The sequence below is a fragment of the Taudactylus pleione genome, unplaced genomic scaffold (genome assembly GCF_031769625.1).
Source record: "Taudactylus pleione unplaced genomic scaffold, aTauple2 ptg000238l, whole genome shotgun sequence".
Lineage (NCBI taxonomy): Eukaryota > Metazoa > Chordata > Amphibia > Anura > Myobatrachidae > Taudactylus > Taudactylus pleione.
The window spans coordinates 6,794,144-6,812,319 of record NW_028284640.1 but is presented as its reverse complement, the minus strand read 5'-3'; the positions used below and the strand labels follow the sequence as shown (position 1 = coordinate 6,812,319).

Here is an 18,176-nt window from a genome sequence, read left to right as displayed (position 1 = left end):
TTGAACGATTGAACGATTTTTGACTGCATTAAAATGAATGGAATCGTCCAAGTCTGACTGCAAACACATCAGATGTCAGAAATCGTTATCTGACCATCGGGAACGCGCATCGTTGATCGTCCATCGTTCAGGCATGTCAGATATGAACGATTTTCCTTCAGATATGAACGACTGAACGATTTTTAAATCGTTATCGTTCATATCTGAAGGAAAAATCTGACCGTGTGTATGCACCATTACAGCCTGTCTGTGCAGTGAGAGCCCAGTTCTTCTTAAGCTCCGCCCCCTTCATCCCGACACCATGATATTCACACTCTCTCTCACTCACACACTCTCTCTCTCTCTCTCAGTTTAAGCTCCGCTGCAGCACTTGGCAGCGATATCACAGGCTAGCAACGACAATGACAGCTCCCAGTGCTGTCGAGTCACAGAAGCAGCGGGGAAGACTAGTGATCGGCTGGCATCGGGTGAAGAGCAGGAGACGGGGGGAGCGCACAGTGTACTTACAGCCTATGTCATACTCACTGTGGCTCTCGTTGCGCGAATGGGAGCTGTCAGCGGCTTTTAGGAGAAGCCCTGTGCTCTCCCTGCGTGTTGCGTCGGCAGAGGGGAGCTGTCAGAGACTTTTAAGTGAAGCCCTGTGCACTCCCTGTGGCTTTCATGGTGCGGCGAAGGGGAGCTGTCAGAGGCTTTTAAGTTAAGCCCTGTGCACTCCTGCCTGACGCGAGTCAAGATGCCAGGGACCCGGAACCCAACCTTCGCATAGGTGGCGAAGGGTCCCTAATGCAGGCAGTCTATGTATACATTAAATAGAACATAAAAATTAAATAATGATAATAGAATAAAAATAAAGCAGAATGCTGGAACTCTGGGCCTGATTCAGACCCGGACGGTATCCGCAGTGCGCTCGCTATTGCCGATGGTTGCTAATCTGTGCATGTGTATGCATCGCAGTGCGCGTGCACAAACTACACTGCGTTCGCAGATCCCTCGCTCATACAAAGCCAGCCCAGCAAAGTGAGTGACAGAAGAGGCCGTTTGTGGGTGATAACAGCGGCAGTCCAGTAAAAACGGGGGAGTGGAGGTGCGAACACAGGCGTGCCCAGGTGTTTCAACGCCGTTTTAGAGGCGTGCATAATTAACCGGCAGCGTCATAGTACACGTCACCAGCCATTTTTTTACTCTGTTTTCCTCGCAATGCTTGCGGTAGAAAAAAGCTACCACAAGCAGTACGTTCACATCAGATAGTGGTCGATGTACAAATGTTTTCACAAACTTCCAGGAGATGATGTGGGGCAGTGGGAGTCTCTGCATTCGCTAAGGGGAGTCTGCATACACAAAGCGAACGCTCGTACAAGTAAGATGGGCGTGCATATGCCTTGGTGAGCAATCGCTCCCCACTGCGGCACTTTCAAATATTTGCATACGCATCGAGCGAGCGTACGCTCATAGCGACCGGGTCTGAATCAGGCCCTGTGTCCAGAGTGATCCAGCTCCAATAGCATATTTTTCTAAACTGAGGGCTGGTGGGGTATAGAAGGGGAGGAGCTTCACACTTCTAAATTATTTAAAGTGCCAGCTCCAACTAACCATGCCTCTATACCCCAGTGTACTTGTTTCCAGTGATGAAAGATGAAAGAGAAATCTGGATAATAGAAGCCCACTGCTTGACTTCCTAACGCTATCTGCAATATAGGGGGCGATTCAATTCAGCGTGATGCTGAATAGCCCCGGAAAGGAGCTCCAGGAACTATTCAATTCACTGCGCTGTTAGCCCGACTAAAGGATTTCTTCTGGCACCCTCCTGAGAGTGCGAGCAGAAATCCGACTAAAGTGCCGGCTGCGATGCTGTTTTCCGGCATAGCGCGGTGCTAACAGCCTCGCAACCGGTACTTTAGTCGGAGAATGGCGGTTAGTGCACCTAAACAACCTGCTTTAGTCGTGCTAACCGGCATTCTCCGACTTAAGTGGAATTAGCCAGACTTAACAGCGCGGTGAAGTGAATAGCTCTGGGAACTCCTTCCCGTTGCTATTAGCATCGCACTGAATTGAATCGGCCCTACGTATGTGGAGCTATTGTCTGGTGATCTTAGATAATAACTACTAAGGAAACATGTTGTTTGAAAAAGGGGTCTCAGAAGGCTCTTGTACCAGAAATAATACACTGTTAACAAAAAAACAGGTATGCAAATGTCTATCTTTATCTAATATACAGGAGATGCGCAAAATATTGGCAACAGAATATATAAAACATTTCGGTAGGTCATCACTAGTAACAAGAATATGTTTGCAAGGTTGCAATCAATATACTGATGGACACCTAAGCTGGTCACACTTGTCATAGGAAAACCTTGTTAATGTGCCGTGCCTTACAACTCTCACACTTCATTTAGAAGCCTCACGGTTTGGGGACATGTCTCACTCTCACTGCGACTAAATATATATTTTTTATTTTATTGTAGACTGGCTGGAATAATGGCTGAGCTGAACCTGCTTTGTTACTTTCCCATCCCCACACTTTACTTTCAAAAAACAGGCAGTGGAAGCAAGGGACAGAGAGATGAGAGGAGAATCTCATATGCCAACATATACAGTCAGGTCCATAAATATTGGGACATTGACAGAATTTTCAGATTTTGGCCTCTATTCACCACCACAATGATTTTGAAATGAAACAAACAAGATGTGCTTTAACTGCAGACTTCCAGATTTAATTTGAGGGTAATTACATCCAAACCGGATGAACGGTGTAGGAATTACAACAGTTTCAATATGTGCCTCCCACTTTTTAAGGGACCAAAAGAATTGGAACTATCAACTCAAAAGCTATTTCATGGACAGGTGTGAGCTATTCCCTCATTATTTCATTATCAATTAAGCAGGTAAAAGGTCTGGAGTTGATTCTAGGTGTGACATTTGCATTTGGAATCAGTTGCTGTCAACTCTCAATATGAGATCCAAAGAGCTGTCATTATCAGTGAAGCAAGACATCATTAGGCTGAAAAATCAAAACAAACCCATCAGAGAGATAGCAAATACATAAGGTGTGGCCAAATTAACTGTTTGGAACATTCTTAAAAAGAAAGAACGCACCGGAGAGCTCAGCAACAGCAAAAGACCCCGAAGACCACGGAAAACAACTGTGGTGGATGACAGAATAATTATTTCCCTGGTGAAGAAAAACCCCTTCACAACAGTTGGCCAAATCAAGAACACTCTACAGGAGGTAGATGTATATGTGTCAAAGTCAACAATCAAGAGAAGACTTCACAAGAGTGAATATAGAGGGTTCACCAGAAGATGCAAACCATTGGTGAGCCACAAAAACAGGAAGACCAGATTAGAGTTTGCCAAACAACATCTAAAAAAGCCATTACAGTTCTGGAACAACATCCTATGGACAGATGAGACAAAGATCAACTTGTACCAGAGTGATGGGAAGAGAAGGAAAGGAACTGCTCATGATCCAAAACATACCACCTCATCAGTGAAGCATGGTGGTGGTAGTGTCATGGTGTGGGCATGTATGGCTGCCAATGGAACTGGTTCCCTTGTATTTATTGATGATGTGACTGCTGACAAAAGCAGCAGAATGAATTCTGAAGTGTTTCGGGCAATATTATTTGCTCATATTCAGTCAAATACTTAAGAACTCATTGGATGGCGCTTCACAGTGCAGATGGACAATGACCCGAAGCATACTGCATAAGCAACCAAGGAGTTTTTTAAGGCTAAAAAGTGGAATGTTATGCAATAGCCAAGTCAATCCCCTGACCTGTATCCGATTGAGCATGCATTTCACTTGATGAAGACAAAACTGAAGGGAAAATGCCCCAAGAACAAGCAGGAACTGAAGACATTTGCAGTAGAGGCCTGGCAGAGCATCACCAGGGATGAAACCCAGCGTCTGGTGATGTCTATGCGTTCCAGACTTCAGGCTGTAATTGCCTGCAAAGGATTTGCAACAAAGTATTAAAAAGTGAAAGTTAGATTTAGGATTGTTTAGTTTGTCCCATTACTTTTGGCCCCTTAAAAAGTGGGAGGCGCATATAGAAACCTTTGTAATTCCTACACCGTTCACCTGATTTGGATGTAATTACTCTCAAATTAAATCTGAAAGTCTGCAGTTAAAGCACATCTTGTTTGTTTCATTTCAAAGCCATTGTGGTGGTGAAAAAAGGCCAACATATTAAAATTCTGTCAATGTCCCAATATTTATGGACCTGACTGTATAGTACATACTTGTGTTTTACTTGCCTACTCTCCCTGAAGCTGCTGGAGGCTTCCGATTTTTTGGGTAGCCCCCCGCACCCCCGTAGCAGTGGGCAGATCTCTTGCCGCCCGCCCACTTCCTAGTAAAGTGGACAGGATGGGGGGATTTTACATGGAATTTGGGCTACATAAGGAGGGGGCGGGGCTAATGACATGAATCGTATAACTTGTGTTCATATCATTTGGGTGTATGGATTTTGTGAGCATGTAAGGATTTATGGAGATATTTTGGCTATTTGGCTGCACATAAGGCTATATGGGAGGTACATTGCCTCTATGAGGGGATGTGAATCTACATGGAGGTTATTTGAAGAGACACATCTGATGTACAAGTACCAAGCCCATTAAATATTTACTGTGTATTACTTTTTACCATGATAACTATTGGCACCACCTATTACAATAAAAACACAAAACCCACATATCTGTGAAAAAAAGAAATTGATGCAGGAAGAGAGCACTGCGAGTGTCACCTATGCAAACTGCCTGTGTAAAACTAGATGTTATTTTAAAATTTTATGGATGCTTCACCCCTCCATCAGTAACTCCAGATTTTTCCGGATTTTTCAGGTATTCCCCCGCATTCCGAGAGAGTGGGTGTATCTCCCGCATAACGCCCACTTCCTAGTGAGGTGTCATAGTCCTGCCTCCCCCCCATGCACCAACGAATAGCAGCATTTTGCAGCGATGAGGCGGGGCCTAATTCTGTAAAGAGCCCGGCCCCACCCCCTAAATTATCAGTTGTTTGTCTCCTCTCAGGGCTTCTCCCAGAGAGGAGAATCAAAATGTTATCAAATATGGAAAAGTCAGGTGGTCTGAGTGTTTCTTTGATGTTATTGTTAATCGCTGCTTGATGGGTTCTGTAAATTTACTAAGTGGCAGCTTTGGAAAAGTCACTGCTTCTCGGCGTGTTTAAGCAGGAAATTTAAAACTGCAATATTATTAAAAGCAAAAGCACACAGTTTAGTAAATCTACCCCTAAGGTCCTCTTCCCACCTTTAGGAAGCATGGTATCCGTACATTCCTGGCATGGCAAATATAAAAAACATGCATACACAATTCGGTCATTTGGTGGATACAAAACCTATTCGGGAAAACTCGACATTTTGACAGCAGGTATAATTGGGAGTACAGCTCTAAAAACGGAATCGGTATGATTTACCGCCGGACCCATGCCCGGCGGTTGGAATCCCAACAGCGGCATACCGACAGAGGAGGAAATCCTGATCGTCCAAGGTAAGTATGCTCTAACCTAATTTTACCCCCTAACCCTCCCTTAGAGGTTCCTAACCCTAGCCTCCCCCCTCTTGCCAGCCGCCTAAACCTCCGTCCCCTGGGGGGTGCCTAACGCTAACCCCCCCTTCCCCTAGCCTAAACCTAACCTAAGCCCCCCCTGGAAACCCTAAACCTAACCCTCCTTCCCCCAGCGGCTATCCGCGCTCAGCGCCCAGCGTCCCTTCGATCGGGATGCCGGGCGCCGATCTCCCGGCGTCGGTAAAATGACAGGCGTCTACATTTAGACGCTTGTCATTTAACCCTCGCCACGATTAAGCAGTCGGGAAGCCGGCTGTCGGGATTAGGTCCGCCGGCTTCCCGACTGCATACCCTAAAAACTCCACCATACAACAAAACCCATTTTAAATGCAATCATATAACAGAGAATTAAGAGGAATAATGGTACACTGACTCCTCTAGAAAGTAACTTGAGCAATAAATTAAAAGTTGTGACCTGGATAAAAAAATCAATAACAAAATATACAGCCCTGGATATTTCAAAGTTTCCTTCAGAGTTACAGAGCAGTCGTTGGAATTAAAAATATAGCAAAGGTATTTCAAACACCCAAATCGCAAGTGTTGAATAAAAATGACAGAAAGTTGCATATTTTATCTTTCCAAAGAGAAGATGAAGGCGGCAATTAGGGAGACTGGTTCAGACATTTCATCATCTAAAACTTTGGTGAGACATTATACTTTACAAAACAAGAAACCCATCCAAATGTTATTCCCAAAGACACAGGTCAAGAGGGACCCGTCAGTAAACAGCTATTGAAAACAATGATATCGTGTATCTAAAATAACCCGACCGCCTAAGAGCGCAAAAGCATACAAATGTCTGGCTTCTTTACAGCTCTACTCAGATGCCACATTCAAATAATGTTGTGTATCGGGGTATTTTATTACAGGCTTAGTCATGGGACTGATAAAATTACACCCTAGGTGTTACAGAATTAATCTCATAGGTAAAAATGAAGATGCTAATAAACCACCTGAAATAATTTAGCTTTCCTGACATGGATCCAGGGAAAATAATTGCTTAGAAAGCAGCTGGTCCACACTCTGAGCTTTGTATTTTGATATACTGAGACTCCTAACAAGCATGTCTCATAATCTGGAGTTAATTAGTACTCTTTAAAGCACCAGGAGAGCTATGTGGCATGTAAAGGATGAAAGCAGCCACTGCTTCAAAGCCAAAGGGGAGATATATTTATTTATTATTATATATACGAATTCCAATAGCCGGCACTCCCCAATAAGATATATAACTGCCAAGGTGCTCGTTTCCAAAAATAATATACAGTATATAGCAATAGCACAGCACTCACTGGGCTTTACATGGAATTATGAATAAAGACTCTTAAGCATGAAAGTGAATGGGTATGGTGAGGTTGGGAACCTTGGGTTTCAATGTCACACAGACGTTCCCATTTGTCTCTGAAAGCATTATCACTAGGTGGTTATAAATGCAGGCGGATTCTCATGAAAATTTGGACTCAACCTGGATTAATAATAATGTGTTAGTATTAGCAACGTTAAGGATCCATTTGATCAGGTTCTCCTGGGTGTGGTGTATGGGCTGATGCATTTGGTCAAATATGTGCCAAGAATCTCAGTTATACTCCATGGGGGGAATTCAATTCAACACAACTTGAAAAGCGCAGAGAGAGAGAGAGCTCCCGGAGCTATTCAATTCAGTGCGCTGTTATGTCGGAGAATGCTGGTTCTCGCGACTTAACAAGGGTGTTAAGGCACGAGAACCGGCATTCTCTGACTAAAGTGCCGGGCGCGAGGCTGTTAGTGCCGCGCTAAGCAGTAAAACAGCTGCGTGCCCGGCACTTTTGTTGAATTTCTCCTTGCAACCCCAGGGGTGTGTGAGAAGAAATCTTTTGCCCGCCCAACAGCGCGGTGTATTGAATAGCTTCGGGAGCTCCCTCCCGCAGCTATTCAACATCGCAATGAATTGAATTCCCCCCAGGTTAATTGTAGAGTTTATCCTAACTGTTTTGACTCATCAGTGTGCATTTTTTTCCTCCTTTGCACTACAAGTCTCAGCATGAAAGCACCTCTAACTATGGTGTGCAGTTAAATCTCTCCCTCCTTTCCTCTGTATCTGTGTATATAAAAAAACAAAAACAACTGGGAGTGCTAAATGACACTAATAGTGTATTAGTTTAATGTATGCATGTATGTCATAAAATAACAAAAATACATATAATAAAATTCACATATTAAATAGTCTTTGAATCAAATCTGTAGATGACCAAAGGAAATAAAAAATAGATAAAAGTAAATTAAATCAAAAACTAAAAAGAAACCACCGTGGCCACAGAAAAACAGACAAAAAAAATCGGCATGCATAGAAAAGGGGATATTTCCCAATGAATAATTGTTAGTATAGATATGTAAGTTACATCTTTTTTTTCTCTTTATCCAGGATTGTATGGAAATTAATAAAAAAAAGTCTGTTGGATTTGACTTAAATGATAAAAATCAATTAGTAATAGGAGTGAACATTAATATAAGTCACGTCTGGGGATATATTGCTGAATCCACTAAATCGTAACTTAACACAGTCTCTGTGTAACCGATAGAACTGGTACCGTATTGCTGCTGTGCAGCGTAGATCTTGAGAGAGGCCTCTCCTAAAAGCATCCGGCAAAGGATCCTCAGTGCCCGGCATGTGTCCAGAGATGCCGACCGTGGTGCAGTTCACAGACTGCTGTAGTGCATACAGCGTGCTGGCTAGAAAATCAGCAGTCTCGTAATGTGGTGGAGCCGCGGTCAGCTGAAGATTCAGTGGGATGTAGATGATAGTCCTGGGTGCACCAGCGTGTGGGGGTAAAAAACCTAACGTGTTTCTCAGCCTGTAATCTCCGGCTGTTTCCTCAGAGGTGCATCCTTTGCCGGATGCTTTTAGGAGAGGCCTCTCCCAAGATCTACGCTGCACAGCAGCAATACGGTACCAGTTCTATCAGTAAATATCTGCACCAACGACGCACATCAGCCGCCATCTTGCCCTTGCGGCAGGTCTGACCAGCCGCAGATTTGGCTCTCCTCTCACCCAGAGGGCTCTCATGCTGCGCATGCACTCGCAGTGGTTAATTTATGCCCGCCCATGTACTGGCACATAAACAGACAGGCATGCCTGCTTTTTTCTGCCGCACCCAGGTCACCACCCCCAATCGCTGACAACCTGTCAATAGCTGTGTGATGTATTCCGAAGTGCGTCCGTAATCGCAACGCGCATTGCGGCTTATACGCATGCGCAATGGTAAGCAATCACTTGATCTGGGTATGTAATCGACATCTGTGCACAATCATGGATATCCTTAAAACCTGGACTGTGAAGCTAGCTACACACCGTCATATATTTTATTTTGATTGGAATGAAAAAGGGGATGATTTTTAGGCAAATTGCCAGCCCCAATGTCTGTGCTAACAATTATGCAATTTTTTTATTAGAAGCTACCGATTTTCCACCACACCGATGTTGCATATGTCCGCCCACAAGGAGGATGACGGAGTGGAAAACATAGGAAATATCAGCAGATTATTGAGAATGCACACACACTGCTCGATATCGGTAACTGAGGCAGAGATTTTCGTTCTTAGCTGATCGATCTTTAAATACACTCCAAAAAAAAACGAAAAACAAATCACTGTGTATATACAAGTCTCTATAGGCTTTCTCTATTGCCAGATGATTCATTCATTGGTTTGCATGCTCCCCACTGTATCTTTTACAAAACTTTTTTTCTTTTTAGCTTCCTTTTCGTACATTTATGTGCTTATATATCAAGCTGAATGGGCTTCTTTCATTACCCTAAGATAACGACACAAAACTGCTCTCTGGATACAATGTAAAAGTCGCCAATGCTGAGAGCATAGAGGAGCCGTGTCGTATCCCAGCGAAATAAACAACCGATATAAATTTGTGGCAGGAAAGCTCGGAGAGAAGCCAGAAACATAAACCAATTTATTTAGAAAAAGTTGCAATGAGGCATAGAACCCAATAAAGTAATGTAATCCGAACGTGATCAAATACCTTTCAACATGTTCAAGTATTACCTCTATGCCTGCCAGTCCTAAACAGTGACCCGCTATACAAAATCTGCTGAAAATGCTAACAAGCTAACTGAATGGATCTGATGACAACGACATGACATGTTCGGATGTGGACTTACTATATATTACTACAACTGGTGCCGATTAAACTTGGGGCACTGAATATAATGAACCTCTGCAAAGAAGAGTAATGGACATTGCTGCAGGGATTCCTTAGGCCGCAGATCCCAAGAACGTGCTAGGTAGCCGCAGACCCCAGGAAAGTGCTTGCTGACTGCTGACAGACAGGAACATGGTGAGAAGAGGACTGAGGTCAGGACTGGCAGGTCAAATGCAAAACCGAAATCTCACCCAAAGTCATGAGCAATCAACCAAGGTGCAAAACAGTAAAATAAAGCAGGGTTAAGTAAACAAATTCAGTAGAGCAAGCTGGCTTGGTACACAGGGCCCGATTCAGACCCGCACGCAGCCAGCTGATTGTTTGCAATCTGCGCATGCATACGCATCGCAACGCGCGTGTGCGACATAGTCCATGCGATCGGGAAGTGTTCGCTCGCTGCGCATAGACAGCTCGCTAGAGTGACAGGACAAGCCATTTGTCGGTGGTGACAGGGGATTGTCCATGAAAACAGGGGAGTGGTTGTGCGAACGCAGGCGCGCCTGAGCGTCTCAACGCCGTTTCAGAGGCGTGTATAATTAAGATGCAGCGTCATAGTACATGTCACATGGTTGAAAATCACAGTGAAGCACTCGCAGTGCTTGCAGTAGGGTATTGTCAGCCACAAGTGCTGCGATCGCTTCCAATGGTACTCGATGTTATCGATGGTTCCATACACATCCTTGAGATGACGTGCATAAGTGGACGTCTTAAGACAGGCTGGTGGGCGTCTGCATACACAAAGTGATCGCACGCTAAGATATAGTGGGCGTGCTATTAACTTGCCGTGCGATCGCATCTAGCGAACGGATCTGAATCGAGCCCACAGTCTCTCAGTTACAAAGTACAGGAGTTCATACATGTAAGATAGAGAGAACCTGTGTCTCAGACACTGGTCCAAAATATAGGATAGTTTAAACTGTGGCTAACAAAGTCAGGGACTGCCCCTAAATGTGCAAGCCTTGCTATGCCTAATCAGATAGAAATAAAATGGGGTGTCATCTTGGACATGCTGAGTATTTGGCCACACAGCGGCAGGGTGGGCAAGAGCAGGAAGTCTGAGGGATATGGACAAGTAAATGACAGTGGGCCCGATTCAGACCCGCTCGCGAGCGCACAGCGCTCACAAGGGGGTCGAAGGTCCCCCAACTGCACATGCGCCGCCTCCGGCGTGCGCGAGACCCGCACTGCGACGGCAGCTCCGTCGCAACGGCTCTCACTACAAGACGGGGCGGCTGTCGATGTTGATTGAGAGCTCGCCCCATTTTGTAGGCGGGGAGGGGGGGGGGGTGGCTGCACAAATGCAGGCGTTCCCTTAGGAACGCCTGGCGTTTGTGGGCGGCCCTACTGACATCACTCGTGATGTCAGTAGTGGACTTCCTGCTCTATTAGAGCAGGAAGTCCACTCGGGCTTGCGAGAGCTGAGACTCTACCACAAAGGTCTCCTCGCAAGCCCGATGGTCGTGATAATCGCGACCATTGCCAGGCCGCCCGTAAAAGCTGTGGGTGGTCACCCACAGCTTAGCAAGTGGCCTGGAGGCTGAAAAAAAAAAACCCTGCCCTGATTCAGAGCGAGCGCTCGCAAACAGCGAGTGCCTCTGAATCGGGCCCAGTGTACCACTTTGTACAGCGCGCTTGACGTCATGGCTTCCACACACTGTGACTGATGAACAGAGGAGAATCCACTGGCATGGCGATGAGGAGCCCAGAAGAGCAAGCAGAAGATCCAGGGTCTAGGGCAGGTGAGGTAAGTGTGGCTGGTGGAGAGACTAGTGTAAGGCTGAGGCCGTGGATATACACAGGGGAGGAGGAGAAGGCTGAGGCCATGTAGAGACACAGGGGGTTGGGGGGAGCAGAGAACATGAGAGGCACGGAGGGTGAGGCAATAGAGAGTCATGTGAGGGAGGAGCTGAGGATGCTTAAGACACAAAAGGGGGGGAATCTGAGGCTGGGGGAGAGAGAGGGTGGGGGTTGGGGAAGCTGAGGCTACTAGAGACACACAGTGGGGGAAGCTGAGGCTACTGAAGAGACCCGAGGGCTGGAGTTTTTCCACAACTTTTAAGATCAGCAAGAAATGGCTGTGGCACAAAAATCTTCATTAAGTTAGAAAGTTTCAAGCCGGACAGCCTGTATTTATGGGGTTGGGGGTATATCGGGCCCCAATATTTCCGTTGCTTCGGCCTTCGCCATAATGCTAACTGAGGAGGGGGCCCCCAGACCTGTATATTTCCTAGGGCCCCTTAATTCAGTACATCACTGCAGCTGAAAATGCACTGTAGAAAGTGAATAGGGTTTATGAATGAACACTACCAGTGAATGAACATTTTCATGTTTCATACAGTCATCTTCAATTTAATGCATACAATCTTAGATTACATCTATTGACTAATGTTTTATTGATGCAAGTCATTATTCATTTACTGGACTTGTCATTTGCTAGCATTGTGTGTTCATTCACTGGTGATCTCTACACCTCTCCTGTTTTGTGGTTGTAAAATTCTAACTATTCCTTCAATCTTTAGTTTAAACCAAAAATGTATTGTCAAATTATACATAGTAGTAATAATAATGGCACGTCTCAAAGTTTATATGTTGTATCTTCTGCATACAGCAAATAAGACAATTCCCTCAATCGTTCATTTACTGGATGATTCACGCCAACTTCATCCTGTCTATTATCCTGTTTTTCTTCTGGCTCAGAGAGGTTCTATTACACCCAGTAATGGAACGTCAGAACTTATTATACCCAAAGTGACTGAAGCTGGTTACACCTGGGACAGAGAGTCTAACAGGAATCATGTTATTTACAAAGGTACTCCTGCAAATAATGATGGGCGTTGCAGCAGGTGACAGATGACAAGAAGGACCATGGTGCAAACAGACCGAGGTCAAGGCTGGTTGCTCCGGGTCAGAATCAGAATTCAATCCAAGGTCACAGGCAGGCAGCAAGGGTGTAATACGAAAAACAGGACAAAAAGTTCAAGATTATAAACAAATATAGTCAAGCGAGCCTGGTCAGTACAAAGTAATTTGCTTAGCGAGAGAAGAAGCTCAGAAAGAGAACCGAAGCTCAGCCACTGAGCAAGAGAGCAGAAGAGTTTACATAGAAGCCCCATGGCATCTTGTGCATGCAATGAAACTTGTGGCAATGCAGCTCTTACACAGCAGATAGGGCCTCATCTTCTATGCGAATGAAAGTACCTGATGCGGCGCAGAAGCCAAGTGAGGGGGAGCAAAGCATCCAAGCCATGTGGGGAAGTATGTAACACTAATTAGCTGATGACAGGACTTTGTCGCGGCCACGAAAACTCCCATTTGAGCTCAAATTAGTCACTTTTCGGTCATTTCTGCTCGCCGGGCTGCGAGTAGAAATGTGAGCATCGGCAGCTGTGCGCGCCAGAATGAAGCAACAATTGAATTACTCTGTCGGCCGCCATCCAGTGGCCCCTGGCGCGCACCTGACTTGATTTCCCCCCATAGAGGGTGAGGAGCAGCATTAGCCTTTTATATATTTTGATAATTTGATGTGCGACATTTGTAGATCTGTGTGCGAGGGTCTGAAGCTGTATACAAGGTGCTACGATGTATTGCCCGTGGCTTTTTCTCACGCCAAGCTCCATTGTGCTTTATCTGCAACTTTGTACGTGTTTAAACCCAACTCCTTTGTACCTAAAGGCACAGCCCAGCGACCCTAGTACACTTTGAGTGGTGATTTGCTGCATCAGCAAAGCTAATAAGACACAAAATTTAAAGAAGAAGATGGTACACTACACCTAACGCTACACGTTCAGTCACGCCGGGCATCTCGCGCTGTATGGCGTATTGAGGTCGATAATTGAATAGTGCAGTGGATCCCAACTCTGACTTTACAGTTCAGGTTTTAAAGATATCTATGCTTCAGCACAGGTGACTTAATTAGTACCTCGGTCAATTTGATTTAGGCATCTTGACTCAAGCACAGATGGTGTAATGGTTAGCATTACTGCCTCACACCACTGAGGTTAAAGGTTTGATTCCCACTACGGCCCTAACTGTGCGGAGTTTGTATATTCTCCCTGTGCTTGCGTGGGTTTCCTCCCACACTCCAAAAATATACTGGTAAGTTAATTGGCTCCCAACACAAATTAACCATAGTGTGTATGTGTGTGCGCATGTGGTAGGGAACATAGGGCCTGATTCAGACCCGTTCACAAGCGGGTCGATGGTGGCCCAGTGCGCGAGCCCCGGAGCGAGCACTCGCTCCGTGGCTCACTACAAAAGAGGCGGCTGTCGATGTTGATCGACAGCTCGCCCCATTTTGTAGGCGTGCCCGGGGGGTGGCTTCACAAACTGAGGCGTTCCCAAGCGAACGCCTGCCGTTTGTGGGCGGCTCAGTGAGAGAGCTTCCGGCTCTATTAGAGCCAGAAGCTCTCTGGGGATTGCGGCCACGAGACCCTACATCAAGGGTCTCGTCGCAAGCCCGATTGTTGCGATGATCTTGACCATCACGACCATCATCCTGGCCGCTCGCAATAGCTGTGGGTGGTCACCCACAGCTATGCGAGCGTCCAGGAGGTCGCAACTAAAAAAACCAGCTCCCGCCCTGATTCAGAGCGAGCGCCTCTGAATCAGGCCCATAGATTGTAAGCTCCACTGGGGCAGGGACTGATGTGAATGGCCAAATATTCTCTATAAATCTCTGCGGAATGTGTGTGTGCTATATAAATAACTGGTAATAATAAAATAAATAATATCCTTAAAACCTGAACTGTAATGGCAGAGTTTAGAAAACCCTGGCATAGTGTATGGTCACCACCGATCAGCCATGAGTTAGGCATGAGAAACCTTTCAACATGCCCAAATGATCACTGCCAGATGCAGCCGACTGTCCGAAATTTCCCTTGTTCCTTCACAGGGGAGGACCTGGGAAATGTTTCCTCCCCAGGGAGGGAAAGCAGATATCATGAGCCATACACTGTGACATATCTTATAGTACATATACACGGTCAGAAAATCTAACATGTGAGCCTGCAACGATGAACGATGCGCGATCCCGCTTGTCAGATAACGATATCTGACATCTGATGTGTTTGCAGTCAGATATGAAGGATTCCATTCATTTTAATACAGTCTTAAATCGTTCAAATGGTTCAACCGTTCATCTGACCGTGTGTAAGCACCATTACAGTGGATGGCCACGGTATCTGCTGGGTTTCAGGCTGTCAGATAAAATGCCTGTTGGTCTAACAGACTTTTTATCTGACAGTGTATGCCCACAGTATTAAGCTGTTTCCAGGACCTACGGCACTACCATCACTACTCAGCTAGCTTATCTGCCCAGCTTCGCCTTCTCCCCCTTCCTCCCTTGCAGACCATGATTTTGCTATATGTCCAAGCTGCAGTGGCTGTCTAATTCACAACCCAGGATGCAGCAAAGGGGCTCCATTAACCTGCAGTTGTTCTCTCAATACCTACATTTTAGCCATCGCATCGAAACCATTATACTGTGCACAGAAGCAGTCAGAACTTTGAGCATTCGAACATTAGCTGAGCTGCAGACATCACGTCCAGGTTTCTGTAGTTGTATACAAGGCTGACAGCCACTGGATGGGAATTGGAAAGCTGCATCTGGTGGCTGGTAACCATGGAAAATCTGCATTCAAAATGTCTCCATCGGTATGGGAGCATCAATGGTTGCTGACCATCGACTTCCGATGTCCATTCCTACCACAGAGGTAACTCCAGCTTACACCTACACCTACCTGTATCCTCTCCTCTACATGTGGTATAACAATAGTAAACTTCATATAGGAACACGGGTGTAGTAGGTATTACGGCCGGCGGTTCAAATCCTGACAGTTGAGGCCCGGCAGAGGTGAAGATCCCAACTGCTAATTAGGTAAGTATTGCTAACCTAATTCCCTAGCCTATCCCTCCTTTGGGGGTGCCTAACACCAATTGAAACAATTTACCCCTAGAAGATATGACAGGTTCCTATATCTGTAATCTCCTCCCATTTAGGAGTAGAGTTTGAGATAAATGGCAAGGCAATTACAGAGTGAAAATAACTGAGCTCATGATAGCATTGCTCTCTTGAAAGACATCCTGGGACAGCATTGTGACCCTCTAAATGGGACATTACGGGCAAATTCGGTAACAGGGATAAATCACAACTATCCCTCTTTTGAAAAGGAAGTTTCAATATTCTTTTACTATCCCCAAGTCCTTTTCATTCAAACATGTCTGTTTGACTTAATAGATAACCCATGTTCAATGCTTTACAAGCACTCAGTAACTCATTCTCAAGTTTAATTTCTAAGTGCGTATTGAGCCCCATAAGGTTTAAACACACTAAAGAACAGTGTCTAAAGCAGTGGGTCCCAAACTGTGCGCCCACCCTGGGGTGCTTCAGGACACTTGCAGGGGTGCCTCAGGATGGTGTTCCAGCACCAAATCAAATTACTTATGCTCAATGTAATGTAAATATGTGGACAAACAGAAGCGCAAGCCTGTCCACCACTACATAACTGAACCTAAGGATGACAGGTCAGCGCAATTTACTTCACTTTACTACAGTTTTCCTGAATTTCTCAATAACATACTTTTGGCTTAGGGGTGCTGTGAAAATAATGTTGATAGTCTAGGGTGCCGTGGTTCAATAAAGTTTGGGAACCACTAGTCTAATGTGTATCAATAGTCAGAGGTGTCTCCAGGCTGCCTGACAAATTTGGGGAATTACAGGGTATGATATAAATAATACAGAGGAAGACTGCTGGGACATCAAACATACATGGTAAATAGCGTTTTAGTATGTGCTTCTTTTATCTGATATGTGGCCTGATTCAGAGATGGTCGGAATTGCAGAGCCGCGCACAAGCGGATGTGCTATTCAATTCATTTCAAGTGCAAATTAGCAGGAAGTGTCTGTAGGAAACAGGCACCTCCTTGCTGCCTCTGCGATCCCAAATGCTGCAACCAAGGTCGCAGCCTGCGATCACTATCGCAACCATCTGCGCGCCCATTCCATCCCCCAAACGCCGCATGTGTAGAACGGATCCTGCGCTTGCGTGGACAACTCACCATCTGAGATGTGCGCTAACCACTGGGTTAGCGTACATCTCTGAATCAGGCCCACAGTCCCATGTTTTAAAGATTTGTCCCTGGTTTTCATTATTTACCATCAGTACAGCACGTCCTGTTATTTTACGTTCTGCGCACCATCCATTCTTTTTCTCTGGGCTTTGTAACTTAATATTATATTCATAAAAGTGCACTGAATATGCAGATAAATTATATTCTAACCAACTTCTGTAAACAAACCATGCCATTGTTTGTACACGATGTCCTCATACACTGAGAATCCAGTCGTGCCAAACAGCCCTTCTCGGCTCGCCAGTACCCGGGCGTGCCAAGAGTCTTATTCGCACAAATAAAACAACTGGAAGCTGCAAAACTACTTTGCGCCGAACAATTTGATGGGCGACATTTGTACATCTGTGTGCGAATGAGCCTGAAGCTGTATATGAATTGCCAGGATGCAGCAGCCGCGGCTTTTTATCACGCCAAGTTCCATTGAGCTTTATCTGCGACTTTGTACGTTTTTAAAACTAATTCCCGTACGGGTAAAGTCGCAGCCCAGCATCTCTAGTGCACTGCGGGGGGGTGTAGCTGCGCCTGCGATGGGAATAAGACACAAAAGTGAAAGAAAAAGATGGTACCCTGCTCCTCTCGGAGCGGCTCAGGCACGGCAGGCGCTGCGCTCTGCATGGCGTATTGCGGCTTAGGAGGTGTACGAGGACACATCTGTAGTCCCCGATAGTCTGCCTAGACCGTCCAACATATGACGTGCTAAAATAAGCCATCGTCCCTTAACATTCACTTTAAATGATGACAACCATACTGTATATCATTGTGCTTATTATAAAATGAGCTGATACTAAATTCCAGGGACAGCCTCTGGGGTAATAGATTATACACATTATAGTACATGACACTGAAAGTAGCAATGCAGGAGGGACGCACCTGAAATTCCAGCCCGTAGATGACAGGTGCATCGTCCTCCATCTCTTCTGGCCACTATAGGTGACACGCTCTGCTTCTCAAACGCTTATTTTGTTTATGCGTTTATTTATTTTTGGATCATCGCGGCTCCCGTACCGAGGCTGCTTCCTGGTTCGTCCTGCAACGAGAGTTTTGTTGTAAATAAAGTTAAGTGAATCGGTCGCGCCTATTGCAATTCAGACGTAGCCTCCGTCGCGCATGCACGCAGATGCCGGCGAGCAATGATTCGCGCATGCGTGCTGTGGTCAGGGTCCTGCGCATGGGCAATGGGTGCCGGCAGTGGATGCTGCTGCTGCTGAGTGTGGTAGGGGAAGATCAGGTGAGCGCGGCCCCGGCTGTCAGGTGCAGAGGCGGCGGGTGAGTG

At 45.6% G+C, this 18,176-nt stretch overlaps 2 protein-coding genes across 3 annotated transcripts in view; one reads left to right on the top strand and one right to left on the bottom strand.

Annotated features, from left to right (window-relative positions):
- Positions 1–17,955, bottom strand: part of EIPR1 (EARP complex and GARP complex interacting protein 1) — a 280,792-nt gene extending 262,837 nt beyond the window's left edge. Inside the window, exon 1 of the mRNA XM_088479510.1 lies at positions 17,774–17,955. Coding sequence (XP_088335636.1) covers positions 17,774–17,815 — 42 coding nt within the window. The 5' untranslated portion in view covers positions 17,816–17,955. The remainder of the gene's footprint in view (positions 1–17,773) is intronic.
- A 44-nt stretch (positions 17,956–17,999) lies between these two features.
- TRAPPC12 (trafficking protein particle complex subunit 12) overlaps positions 18,000–18,176 on the top strand; it is a 168,415-nt gene continuing 168,238 nt past the window's right edge. The window contains exon 1 of one of the 2 annotated variants that reach the window (XM_088479508.1): positions 18,000–18,131. The gene's annotated coding sequence lies outside the window, so the exon portion shown is untranslated. Of the gene's footprint in view, positions 18,170–18,176 lie in introns of both variants that reach the window. The other variant, XM_088479507.1, reaches the window with a different exon arrangement.